A 14394-nucleotide genomic window follows, 5' to 3' on the forward strand; every position below is an offset into this window, starting at 1 on the left:
CACAAGGGACAATGGTGTCCTTGAAGCCTTTCATTCCTCCAGAAGTCAGTTATTAAAAAGGACTGGGATTAGTAGGTAGAGAGTTGAGAATGTATGAAAATGAGCAACACAGATGGAACGTTCTGGTGAGTACATAACTTCTTTATCTGACGTTGTCAATTTTCATTCATTCCTCAACTAATGGGACAGAGTTCCCAGCTACCTAAAATCCTGGGTGGACTCTGGAAGAATATTCCTGAGTACGGGTAAGCCATAGGCTGCTCTTCCCATTGAAACCAAATCTACTATGTAATGCATGATAAAAGTATGAGGATATGACAAAGTGCAGCCATACATATATCATCCATAGAAGCTCTAGACTGGAACACAGCAGAAGTTGCCATTGATCTGGTTGAATGAGCGCTTAAAGGTTTTGGTAAGGGGAGATTCAACTTTTTGTAGACAAATGAAATGAAATATGTCAACCATCTAGCTACAGTTACCTTTGTAACTTATTTGCCCAATTTAGTATGTGCAAAGGAGATAAATAGCTGATCTGTCTTTCTTATTTTTTTTGCTCTGTGTAAGTAAAAACGCAATTGTCTATGGATGTCCAATAAATGCAAAATATATTCTCCTTTATTTGCAAAATTTGGAAATAATACTGACAAGTTAATGGATTGGTTGATGCTGGATTCTGACACCACCTTAGGAAGGAAGGAAGCATTGGTACATAACATGACCCTATCCTCATGAAAAATCAAATCAGGCTTAGAAGATAATGCTTGAAGTTCTGAAATTCTTCTAGTAGAAGTAACTGCAACTAGAAAGATAGTTTTCCAGGTCAGGAATTTAAGATCAAATTTAGCTGGCGGTTCAAAGGTAGAATGAATTAAGGCTTACAGTACCAAAATTAAATCCTATGGTTGAGTGGGGTCTTTATAAAGGGGTCTTAGCAAGAGAGTGCCTCTCAAAAAAGCTTTGCACAGATTACAGAAAGCCAGTGAAGAATTATGAAATCCGACATGAATGTTACAGATTGTTGTTAGTTGGTGAGCTAGCACCTCCATTGAATAGACTCTCCAAAAATTCCAGAACAGATGGAACTGGAGCTGAGAAGGGGTCAATTTGATTTTGCTTTGCCCAACAAATGAACCTTTTCCATTTACTCATGTAGAGGTTCCCAGTACAAGGTTTACAAGAAGATAAAAGTATGGAAAGGACAGGGGAAGGGAGCATTAGCTGTCTGGCTATTAAAGGAACTGCAGAAACCACGCTGTTAGTTTAAGGCTTGAGACATCCGGGTGAACGATGCCTGTTGAGGGGACAGAAGGTCTGGAGTTGGATCTAGAATCTAAGGTGGATACTGTAGATGAGGCCAAAGGAAGGGAAACCGAATCTGTCGAGGCTAGTAAACTGTAACGAGGATGACTTTGCTCTTCAACTGGGCTGCTTTCTGTAGGAATTCTGGAATTAAGGGGGTCAGAGGGTAAATATACAGAAAACCAGGGGTCCAGTCATGGGAGTAGAGCATCCCTTGATGATTCCCCTGGTAGGGCAAATAAGTTGCTGCACATGTTGTTTTGGGGAGAGACAAAGAGATCGCAGTAAGGCTGGCCCCACTAACTGAAAATCATATCTGTCACCTTGTTATTGAGAGACCACTTATGAGGTAGTGAGATGGACCTGCTCAGTTTGTCTGCTATCACTTTGGACTTTCACGGAATATGCATTGATATCAAGGGTGCAGCCAGGCATACACATTGTACTCTGAGTACAATCCTTTTCTGAGCATTATATCAGCATGGCTTTTCTCAGGTCATATGTCTACAAATGTCTAAATGAATGCCTTTAAAAACAAATGCAATATTGTTAATCTAAAAACAATATTTTTAATAGTTTTAGGGGAAACAGCTGAAAATGTTTACATTTACTAAGTGCATGGGAGAGGCAGCATTTTTGAAAGATGTGTCCATTTTTAAGTGATAGGTGTCCTGGGGGTGTAGCACTAAGAACCTGTGAGTACAAAATGTAATTGCTTGCTACACCTCTGGTTGCTATTAGAACGCGGATGGAGGATATCGACAATTGTCACACTCTGAGGGCTTCTCAACACAGAGGATAAGATCTTGTTTGTTGATGTACCAAACTACTGACATGTTGTCTGTCTGGAATACAACCGTTCCGAGAGGGGAAGTGTCTTGGAATGTCTGCAAAGCCAAAAGCACTGCTCTCATCTCCAGAACCTTGATAAGCAAGTTGGACTCTTCAAGGGACCAATTACCTTGGACGGTTTTCCCCAAGAAATACCCCCCACCCAATCTGGGAAGTGTCCGTGGTCACTACAGCCTTGGGCTGAGAGAGGATGAAAGGATGTCCTTGTAATACCTGTTGTGACTGCATCCACCAGCAAAGGTATCTTTTGCATACCTGAGTTAGTCTTATCTTCCCTGACATGGGATGAGAAAGCACTGACGATTGTATCGCTAGCATCCACTGTAGAATCCTCATGTGGAATCTTGCTAAGAGAACTAAAATTACTGCTGCTGACATTGATCCCAGGGCTTGCAGAATCAATCCGGCTGAAATTCTGGTACTGCAAATTATTTTCCTGACCTGCATCTTTATCATTTGTACTCCTGAAAGAAGAAGAAAAGATATCATAGATACCATGTTGAACACAGTCCCTATGAATTCTAATGCTTGGGTTGGTTGTGAGACTTGTTGTAATTTATGGTTATTCCAAGAAATAAACAAGTCAATAGCACCTGATCTCATGCTTTGATCAGTTAAAGCCCGGTCGGGTCAGTAGTGAGCCAATCATCTAGACATGGAAACACTCGGAATCCCTGCAGTCTCAAGTGAGCTGCTACTACTGCCATACATTTTGTGAACACCCTGGGGGCTGTGTTGAGGCCATAAGGCAGTGCTCTGAACTTATAGTGACTGGTTCCCAGATAGAAACGTTAAGTACATTCTGGATTGTCTATTCATTATTATGAGATAGTATGCATCCTGAAGGTCTATTGACCACATGCAGTCATTCTTACCCAGAAAGGGCAGAATGGACTGAACCGTAACCATCTGGAACTTTGTGTGTCGAACTGACTTGTTCAGTACACTGAGATCCAAAATTTGTCTCCAGTTCCCAGTTTTCTTTGGCACTAAAAAGAATCTTGAGTAATTTCCAGATTTAATTTAGTTTGGTGGAACCTCTTGGATGACTTTTTTTTTCTTAGCAGATTTTGAATTTCTAGTGCTGCTGCTTTCCTCTGACTGGGTGGAACATTGGGAAATTTTCTTACAAATGGAGGAGGTAGGGAAAAGGGAATTATATAACTTCTGGAAATAATCCTCTGCATCGAAACATCTTTTGTTATATGTAGCCAGGCTTTCTGGTGCGGGGATAAGTGACCCCCAACTGCCTCCAGAGGTGGGCAATCGGGCCTCCTTTCAGGAGCACTGAAAAGGTATGTCAGAAAAAGAATCTCTAGACCCCTGGTTTTGTGGGCCTCCTCTGCCACAGGGGCATTGCCATCCATTGTAGCTCCCCCCCTCTGGGGGAACTACTTCCATGTTTGTCCTGGAAAGGATACTGAGATTTTCTGACCCACATTTTTTGACCTCACTGTTGATTCCTGGAAAAGTCCTTTGAGGGATCAAAAAATGCATGTCCACTGCAGAGCGGGTCGTTCCATCTTTCTCACACCTGGAGAATCTGTCCTTTACTGCGCAGCCAAATAAAGTGCTGTCAAAGGGAGAACTGAAGAATGAGGACTTGAAGCGCTCTGCAAAATCACACAGGTGCACCCAGGCATGCCTCCAGATGAAAATACCTGAACCAGCATCCTGTGAGGCTACTTCTGCAGTGTGCAAGATAAGCCTCATGGATGAAATGGATTCAGTTTGTAAGGTAGCCAACTGAGAGTCTACTGAAGATTGACCCTCAGCAGTTTAGGTTCCAGAAAGAGATTTCGATAGCTCTTTAATAAAATCTCTTTGAAGCCTCGCAAAATGTGCCAAATAGTTCAGTGATCTGACTGCAAAAATTGCTGAAGCATAAACACACTTCCCAAATCTGTCTATCACCCTAAAATCTCTTATTAGTAGGATAGACCCTGGAACTCTGTTCCGTGAGTTCCTTTTTTGTAGCTGCTGCCGCAACCATGGCATCTACTGGCACTCCTTTATCACATTCCTTGAATCCCGAAGCACCTTTTTCAGTCATCCTGTGAAAGAGATATTAAATCAAAAAATTCAGTAACTTTTTTTTTTAATACTAAGAAAAAACAGGTGAAGTACCACCAGTGGTACTGAAGAAATAATGCAAGTCTGTAATGGAAAGGAAATAAAATTATACCAGCAATGGCATACTTGGAAATACACAAAGTGTATAAGGGTTGGGAAGAAAAACTAGGCCTACCAACAATGGTAGGTAAAAAATTACACTAAAGAGTACATGGAAGGAATCTACTAATACAGTGATAAAGAAAAAAAAAATATATATATATATATCTCCCAAACATGTAAATTGTTTTGAAAAAGGAAATACATAAGAAAAAAATGTATCTCCCACTCTATGACTCGAGAGCTGAAGGCGGCCAAGTCTAGACACGAAAGTGGCAAACGAGATCTGAGGGATGTTAGGAATTGGTGCATTATGTTTGGCATATACTTCTCAGAAGTACAGGCAAGCACGGAAGGGCTGTGGCTGACTAAGTTTGCGGACGACTGCAAAGTGGGTGCTATAATAGAGTCTCTGGCCGACATGGAGATCCTCCAGAAGGGCCTAAATGAGACTGATGCATGGTGTCAAAGCCATGGTCTCAAGCTAAATGCAAAAAAATGTGTAGTAATCCCCTTTGGAAAAAACAGAGTACCCACAAACTACAACATAGGAGGTAATCCCCTGAAATCTGAAGAAGAAATAAGGGATCTAGGGACCCAAGTAGATAGTCAGCTTCCCTTTGATAACCATGTTGCCAAAGTGGTTAGAAAATCCTTCTATGTGACCCATCTGATCACGAAAGGGTTCACATCAAGATCTAAGGATGTAATGGTGCCCCTCTACTCTTCCCTCATCAGACCCATTATTGAGTACAATGCACCAATTGGAATGTACCTGGCTAGACATCTCCAGCAGCTGGAGAGACCACAGAGGTACCTAACCAAGAGGATTACTGGCCTCAAACAGTTGCCCTATGCAGCACGATTGAAAAAGCTAAAACTGTTCTCTGTTGCATACCGCTTTCTCAGAGGCGATCTCTGTCTAACGTACAGAGCCATGTCCAACCCAGAATTGTTGAACATGCTCCATCTTAGCAAAACCAAATCTACTCGAGCTACACACTCTAGGGATATAAACCTCAACACAACAATAAATAGAACATGCTGGAGGGATAGATTCCCTTTGCAGAGACTTCCCTTGCTATGGAACAGGGTCCCGATCTACATAAGACAGAGCCCATCACTATCACTCTTCAACAGGAACCTTGATGAGTGGATGGGTAACAGAAAATTCACACCGGGGATCACACCAACAGCACTACTAGATAGGGGCCAAGGGTACTAGCTGCTAGTACAAGGGTCTAGGGAACTACTAAAGGAGCGGTGAATACCGCACAACGTGGCTGGGCTAATATATGCCTTCGGGCAGATAACCCAGTACCAACCTATGAACCTATTATGGGCAGTGAAGGAGCTTGAGAGCTTTTTAGTGGCTAATAGCTAGTGTAAAGGTTGAGTCGGATCCAAGGATTGCATCCGAACCCATTAGTTGAGGAATAAATGAAAACTGGCAACATCAGATTGCTTATTATCTTTCTAGTTATTGTCTGTTACAAACGTATATTTTGCAAACTTGAATTAATAAAAAAAAAAAAAAAAAAAAAAAAAAGCTCAGACTTACAGGGGCGGGATCTGCATCTCGCTGCATTCCTTTAAACTCCATCAGACTGGCAATCACTTTGTACAGTTCTTTCTCTTTTTCTTGTAGACTAGATTCCAGATCTGTTTTCTTAGCCAATGCACTCATCAGCTGTGCTTGTGAGATCGATAGCTTCTGCCTCAGATCACTGTTCATCTTCATGAATCTATCCAACTGTTCCTGCAGCTGCACAGATATAAAGAACACAAAATGTCATTAGCTGAACAAACAACATAGCCAAAGTATTAAAGTATTAAAGCTGGGAGAGTTCTTAAGCCCCCATTTATGATTTCACTCCAGAAACTCTGCTCTGCAAGTTAATCTTGGTGTGCCACAAAAATATTGTTCTAATGTCAATCTGTGGACTAATATTAAAATTCATTGCTAAAAACATAATGCATAGGGCTTTTTTAGAATATTGATCTACACAACTGCTACAGAGGTGACTCCCAGTCTTTTTTTCCTCTGAATCCTGTTTTCACATTTGTTTGGCATTCCTGACATCACCTCATAAAGATTCCAACATCCACAACTCACCATCATTCAAAATAACAGCAAAGTTCCGAGGACAGAGGTTTATGCTATATAGAATATTTCAAATATAAGCAAGTGCAGGTTTTCTAGTATACCAAGCAATTACATTCATAAGTACACAAAATATAGTACCTTTCCAATGTAGTTACTTTCTTTGGATATACCTTGATCTTAATAAAACATTTTGTCCATACCTCTCAATCTCTAAAATCAACAAATCTGGACAAAGCCCCAAAAGTAAGGACAGATTTTACATACTACTCTTATAAACTTAGAAAGTTGTTAGATTAACAGAGTTTGTGTTAGCATGAATTTTCTAAAGGATCCATCCATCCTCAACCCCTTTTTCCCATTTTGCACATGGGGTCGGGGTGTCACTTCCACAGTGACAATCATCTTCAGCCAAGGTTTACACCGCCAGGTGGCTAGCCCTGCTGCTGTAGTTCATTTGCATCACTCACTTGCGCACACACACACATCTATGGCCAATTCAGAGTGTCCAATCCACCTACTGCATGTCTTTAGAATGTGGGAGGAAACTGTTTCACCCGGAGGAAACCCATGTGACCAGAAGGAGGACATGTAGACTCCACACAGAAGGCACCCCTGCCAAGAATTGACCTGGAGAACCTCTTGCTGTGAGGCGACAACACTAACCGCTGCACCGCTGCGGCCACCCATTTTCTGAAGGATGCGAAGTCTAAAACTCAAGTCTGTCATTATATAGTGACTTCAGTTCTCAATGATTTACCACAAAATCACACATTTTTTGAGGAGCATACCAAAAATATAAAGCAAGTATCTGGACATTCTGCACAAATCTGAACAGTTGAGAGGTGTGACTTTGCCCCATTTTAAATTCATCTCATCTAGTTCATAGTGGAATAAACTGACCAGCAAGGAAACCATTTGCCCTCCACCTTAATTTGAAGCCATGAATCCAAGGCTAATCAGTGGTTTGAACTGGGACTACATATGAAGATTTACATGCTTCCTCATGTGCATAGTCAAAAGTAGGGAAGTATGAAATCCTTATTTTGGAAATGCAGCTGTTTTAGTTAATGGAAAAGATTGAAATAATGTCTTGCCCAGGGAGTAAATTGGTTAGGAATCTGTCCCATGATAAATATTTATGTACAAGGCATATTTAAACATACAAGCAATATATACAACCATGTATACAGATACACATAGTGGGCATAACATTCTGTGTGTGAGAGACTGTGTGTATACCCTATAGACAGACCCTACACAAAGGGTATGATAAACATGCAGAAGATACAAAATGTAGACTTTATTTTTTTTCTCTCCACTCTTGTTATGCCATCCAAAAGTTATGTACCATCTTAGTGTATAGTCACAAGTTTATCTATATTCCTAAAATGTGCAGTACCATCACACACAAAAGCATAGACAGGGCAATGAGAATGGGGTGGCTGCTCCACGTGCAAGGTGTTAGGGGTGCAATTGGTAGATGCCTGTGGGGCAACATTACAGTACCAGTATTCAGAAATGAATGCTGCTACTGCATTTGTGGTCATGGCTGAAGTGCTTTGTGTATAGTTTTGTAACTGGAGCAAGTGCTCTTCTTTTCTTGATTGAGGAACTACACTGGGCACCATACAAGGTATCTACAGCTCTGATAATTTCTAATAAAGTTACACTAAACTTTCCATATTGACCCTACTTGTTAAAACCTAAAGTAAAATACTATACACACTGCATAATCAAAACACAGACACATACACAATTCTGAAACATCTTAGCCCCTGTAAAACAACACAGAAAAGATCCAGATTTACACTTAATTTAAAAGGAGGAAAAAAAAAACAAAGTAAAACATAATGAAAAAAATAAGGTAAAATAAAGCCCAAAGTCCCTATTCACTTGACTGTACTGATATACTTATATAACCTGTTTAGTGATTTGTTATTTTTTGTTAGTCACAATCAACATTCTAGGGATGACCTGCGTAAGTGACTTGTTTTGAATCACACAGCAGGCAAATGGAGGCTAAGGGAATGAAACTATGGACTACAGGAAGATGCCTGTTAACAGATCATAGCTTAATTTGCTGAACTAAACTATCAAATTTAATGTATGTTCTTCTTGTTTGGTTGATGGCATGGCATGCTGCCTGCCTTTATTTATATTTTTATGGTAATTTTAATTGAGTTCTATTTCTATTTTAAAATATGTTTGCAAGGATTCAGTATTTTATTTGTGCACACTGTATGTTTAAATGTATGCCTTACGTTAGTGTGTTAGAATTTCTGTTTTTTGCTGCTAAATGAATTGCAGGTCTTCTCTACATATATGCTTTACTTACAATCTGCATCTTTCTGTACAGCTTCATTTTCTGCTTGTGGGGTTTACTCTTTCACATTCATCAGGAGGTTATTTTTTTACCTTCCTGGATAAATTTTACCCTTCCTAATCAAGTAATAAAGTTAAATCTTAATGCTAATATTGTTATAAAATATTTTTAAGTTGGGTCATTATCCTCATTTCTGTTATTTCTGTTTTATTTATTTTTGATAAAGACTCCGGGATTCAGCAAGCTCTGCACGGCATGCAGGAATAGTGCAAGAGCTGCTGGAGGCAATATGGCCGCAGAGAGAACCAGGAACAAGCTCCCAGCACATGCACGAGCTCTCCTGGACTATTCATGCATGGACACAGCTCCTGTATGCTAATTACCATATTTTCAAGTGAAAACATGCAAATTAGGTGAATTAGCGATCCAGGAAGCAGGCAGTCATCCATGCAGGAGTAGTGTAACCTGCAGAAATGTACTTGGCCAATAACCAAGTACATTTCTGCAAACTACAAAACGGAGCCATGACAGCTCCAAATAATGGGTGTATATAATGTGGAAGGCATGCCAATGGCCAAATATATGGCCACTAGTATGGAAAATAGTTTCAAAGTAACAAAAAATAACTTTTTTTTTTGTGATTTTGGCCGTTTAAGCGTGGGGCAATGGCACGCAAACAGGATCGACCCGAAAATTAAAATAAAACCTTGTAAAAAGCTTTTTAGGCAAAATCACAATTTTGTCATTATAGTCAATGGCAGGCAGAAGACAACAAGGCCATTGAATAGTGGTTGCTAAGGGGGAAGGCTCAGTGTTAGACTTGTAACTAGGCATTAGCAGTCAGTTCTATGCAAATGAGGGGAATGATACTGAATCATAGATTTCCCCTCATTGCTAGCCAGCACCCAACCGTGTAGATGCAGAAAAACCATGGTGCAAGCCTAAGAATTAGCTGACATCACAGAGGGGTGTGTCAGGCATACTGTAAGTTTATCAGGGCTCTGTGGCTAGGGTTTGCCCTTAGCTTAGCAGAGCTAAGGAAGGGTGTGTGTCTGAAACTGCCTAGCAGTGTTTACATTGCATAAACGGGTGTGCGCACCGTGCACCAGGTTTTAAACAAAAAAAAAATTAAACCAGGAAATAGCAACTCCGTTCACATCTGAGTACTGGGTTTGCACGGCACACCTCTGGGCTTAAACAGGAAGGCAATGGGATGAGAAAACAGCAGTAGGAACATAATCAAGGAGAAGTAGCATAGCTGGCAGGTGAAATGTATCAGAATCAGCCAATTATACAGGCAGCAGCCCAGCACACTACTATAAACTATGCAAACATCTTCCACCGGTGTACACAAACAAACAAATTTTACCTAACAAAAGCAACAAAATGATAGGGGCGGCTTTTGCTCTCATAAATCAACATGTGGAAGAGGCTGAGGGTGGTGAGGATGACAATGCTGATGACCAACCCATGGTGAGGAGAAGGAGAAGAGTGTACAGACCCAGGGTAACCTACCAGGGGCTACATGAGCTGGAGATAGTGGAGTTCTATAGAGTGGACAGGGACCTCCTACAGCAAACTGTTGAGTTGTGCCAGCCATGCCTCACACACAGACCCAACAGAGGGGAACCAATCCTAGTGGATACCAAGGTATGTGTAGGCTTAAGAATACTAGCCACAGGTACCTTCCAAAGGCCAACTGGGGGTATCATGGGGGTCTCACAAGCATCAGCATCCAAGGATCTCCACCATTTCCTGGATGCCATGTCCGCACATGCCGGTGAGCAATTTCCTCAACACCCGTGAGGTGTTGACCAGCAATATGCATCTCTTCCACCAAATAGCAGAATACCCTGAAGTAGTGGGTGCTATAGACTGCACGCACATACACATCAAAGCACCACCCGGCGAGCGGGGTAGAGTCTACATAAACCGCAAGGGTTTCCCCTCCATCAACTGCCAGGTCATGTGCGATGCCCATGGCATTATAATGAATGTGTGTGCTGGCAGCCCTGGAAGCTATCACGACTCCCACATCTGGCATATGACACAGCTGTACCAGAGATTTGTCAGTGGGGACATCCCATATGGCCACCTAGTGGGGGATGCTGGTTATGCACTGGAGCCGTGGCTGATGACACCCATCAGAAATGTACACACACACCTGAACAAGAACGCCATAATGAGGCACACGCACAGACCAGAATCATAATGCAGTGTGTGTTTGGGATGCTCAAGTCATGGCTCCAGTGTCTGGACATATCCATTGGAGCCTTGCAGTACTCACCAGCTACATGTACCTAATTTGTCATTGTATGTGCCATGCTACACAACACAATCCTACGGAAACAGCTGCAGCAGGAACAGCATGGGGCAGGGCCACACAGCCCCCCACCACTGCCAAGGCCAGCACAGGCACAGAGTGACTCAGAAGAGGAACAACCTGAGCCTGTCCCTGTAGGCAGAAGGAGGCGTGCCCAGTATGACCAGGCCTTGGCAAAGAGGCAACGCATAGCACATACACTGACACGGAAGGAACCCAGGGAATGACACCTCTTTCTGACTCGGAATACAGTAAAAGGGATGCCAAACATGACACTACCTGTGCTTAACCATGTATAGGGAGTGTGCATCCGACATAGTCAGTCCTCCAGCACCATCCTCAATACTGGCACAGCCACAAGGTAAGTCACTCTCACTATCAATTGCTGAATGTAGTAGAAGTAGCTCTGCTACCTGTATCTATGGTATGGATGTGAGCATGTAAGGGAATCAGGTGGCTGAATGGGATGGCAGCAGATAGTAGACACCTATATCGGCAACAGTAGGCAGTACTAGACAAGGTGACAAAACCCACTGCAGGACATGTGGTGGGCCAAATGTGTGTCCATAGGACACACACATGCATGTCAGTGAGGCTCACATACCCAACAACAGTCTAAGTCAGCAGGACAGGTGTAGACAAACACAAAGAAAGGCTGTGCTAAGGCCTCTGACTGATGGCTATGGAGAACAGCCCCCTGGAGACCTACGCAGACAGACTACAACACGTCAGGCAGTGGGATGTTAGTTCTGATGGGTAAGAAGTCTGAAACTGAAATGTAGGTCAATAAAACCTAAGAACTGTACTACACTGATATGCCTCTACTCTGCATGATAGGTCAGAATACAGAATGAAATGGAAGCCAAGAGAGTACCTGAAATACCTGTACAGTCATAGCAAATGCTTACAGTTGTCAGGTGTGCCCCCCCCCCCCACAATCCTATGTAGAAATGTAGTAACATGTACACGTGGGTATAATAACAGTGGAGCACAGATTACCTGAGCTGGCCAAAGTAGCAGGATAGATTGCTGCATGTGTACAATATGCAGGGCTCTGTGTGTTAGGTTGTTGTGTGTGTTGTATATTGTGTGAAAGTGGTCAGTATGTAGGCATGGAGGATTGGGTCCCTGTGGCCAATGGCCAGTACTGTTGATGACAGGGACAAGTTCTCACAACTGCATTGCTAAACACAATGCATCCCAGCAAGACACAATCCAGCAGTAATCCATACTAATTGTTCGGATGTAATATCTGTCACCATCTGAAAGATGGACATGGCATGAATATGAGCCCAGACATACAAACAATACACAGGTGGAAGTACCCTAGACAGAGAGTGTATAAAATATTACTGTCAAATGGACACAACTTTGGAATTGTACATACAGGTTAGCAGCACATTAGTTGGCTGTGCAGTACTGAATACTGATGAAGTCTGGCCAAAACACTGGCAGACCACAAAAGGCACAGGTATGAAGTACTGAGAAACCACTGATGTCCCTGCACAAGCCAGCATAAGTGGAATGTCCCACATATATCTGTGAGACAGCTGCAAGTAGCTTCCATAGCACACATGCACTCCGCTCACCCCACCATCAGCCACAGGTATCTCACAGGTCATATCCCTGCTGTTGGGAATGAGTACAATATGACCCCCACCTCTGTATGGGAATAGCCACAGAATGCAGCATGCTGAAGAGGTGTCCCATGCAGGTGTGTCCCTAGCTGTATGCAGCACCCTGAAAGCATCCACAACAATGGATCAATAAGGACAGAAAACTACTGACATTAACACCTTGCACACCTACCCTGTCACCCCAGGGGAATACAGTGGCTTGCAGCCTGGGACTGTAGGAGTGACACAATGCAATGGCCTGCTACAGATGGCCTGCATCACTACCAAATACCCTAAAGTCCTCTGTCAAAGGCCTGTGTCTCACCCGTACTGCCAATGTATATCTCATGGACTCCCAAATAACAACATAATAGTCCACAGGACATGGACTCCCAAATAACAACATAATAGTCCACAGGACAGAAATGCAAGGCCATGTCGACAAATCCCAGTAGCATGTCCACCATGTCCTACTGCATGAACTGTGGACCAACCCCTAAATACTGCTGGGATGAAATGATAACTATAGGGATACTTATCAGATATCATTTGCATAATGTTCGGAAGAGGATAGCATAACGGGAGGGGGGGTAGAAGCATGGATGCCATGGAGTGTGTGAAGCCTGAAACACAGATTTGTGCACATACTATCCCTGCCTGCAAACACAGGAATGTGTGGCTACAAACCTGCTCATAAACCACAATGTGAAGGGTAATAACCAGAAATATGAGCCCTGCCTCTGGGTAACCTGTGTGAATCTGTACAGCTGTGAGGTATGGCCACAGCAGGATATGGTTATTCGGTCACATCGATAGATGTACAAGCATGGGATCCTCAGCCACCACAGTACCAAGGTGGTGAAACACTTAAACAGACCCATCAGCAAGTGTCTGCAGCTCCCCCTCCAGAATGGCATGATTGTGCAAGAATATGTAGGCTGCAGCCACAATACTGGACACAACTTCATTCATCTTGTGTTCCCCAGGAAATTATTGCAAGCAAATACATATACCTGTCAGTAGTTTATGACATAAAACATCACAGTACAAAACAGTACATATGTCTGAATATCTCTGCTAACACCAAAACCATGTAGCAGAAGCAGCACAGACACAATTAGTTACAGTATCCCACTATCCTTTGCCCAGTGACCCCATATTGTCAACCAATCTACAGATATCCTGCAGAAACAGGCTGCTAGTTGTAGGTGTAAAACACAAACGCCTGCACTGGAGTACAACCTACCTGGAATGGATTTACAAATTCAGTACAAAAGTTCATAGTGGGCACGCTCCCACACTTACAGAAATGTAGCCCATGTCTGGCAACAACAGTGGACTATACATATCTGTCAGTCACAGATGTCTGTGCACACACTCCACATTGCACACCAGTCATGCTTTGCACACACGGATAGAAATACACACATATATCCAAGAACAACAGACTATAATAGGCCAAACATACACATACGTAGAAGTGTGGAAGAGAGTGACAGACAGTGACAAAGACCGTCCCATCATGAGGCCTGTCCCACCCAGCACACATCTAAAGGGCCAATACCACATGATGTGCAAATGCCTATCACTGTAGACATTTTCTTCTGGTAGCCCTCAGCACTATAGTGTCTGTGGTGCTTGTGATAACTGTATAACATGACTGTACAAGTCATTATTCATCTAGCAGTTGTATACAAGG

At 42.5% G+C, this 14394-nt stretch overlaps 1 protein-coding gene across 1 annotated transcript in view; it reads right to left on the reverse strand.

The window, feature by feature from the left end:
- LOC122787573 (Rab interacting lysosomal protein) overlaps positions 1 to 14394 on the reverse strand; it is a 1137527-nt gene that overhangs the window by 634832 nt on the left and 488301 nt on the right. The window contains exon 4 of the mRNA XM_044054356.1: positions 5888 to 6091. Within this exon, the coding sequence (XP_043910291.1) occupies positions 5888 to 6091 (204 nt within the window). The remainder of the gene's footprint in view (positions 1 to 5887; positions 6092 to 14394) is intronic.

The sequence above is a fragment of the Protopterus annectens genome, chromosome 13.part0, assembly GCF_019279795.1.
Source record: "Protopterus annectens isolate FY-2018-M chromosome 13.part0, PAN1.0, whole genome shotgun sequence".
NCBI classification, from domain to species: Eukaryota; Metazoa; Chordata; order Ceratodontiformes; family Protopteridae; genus Protopterus; species Protopterus annectens.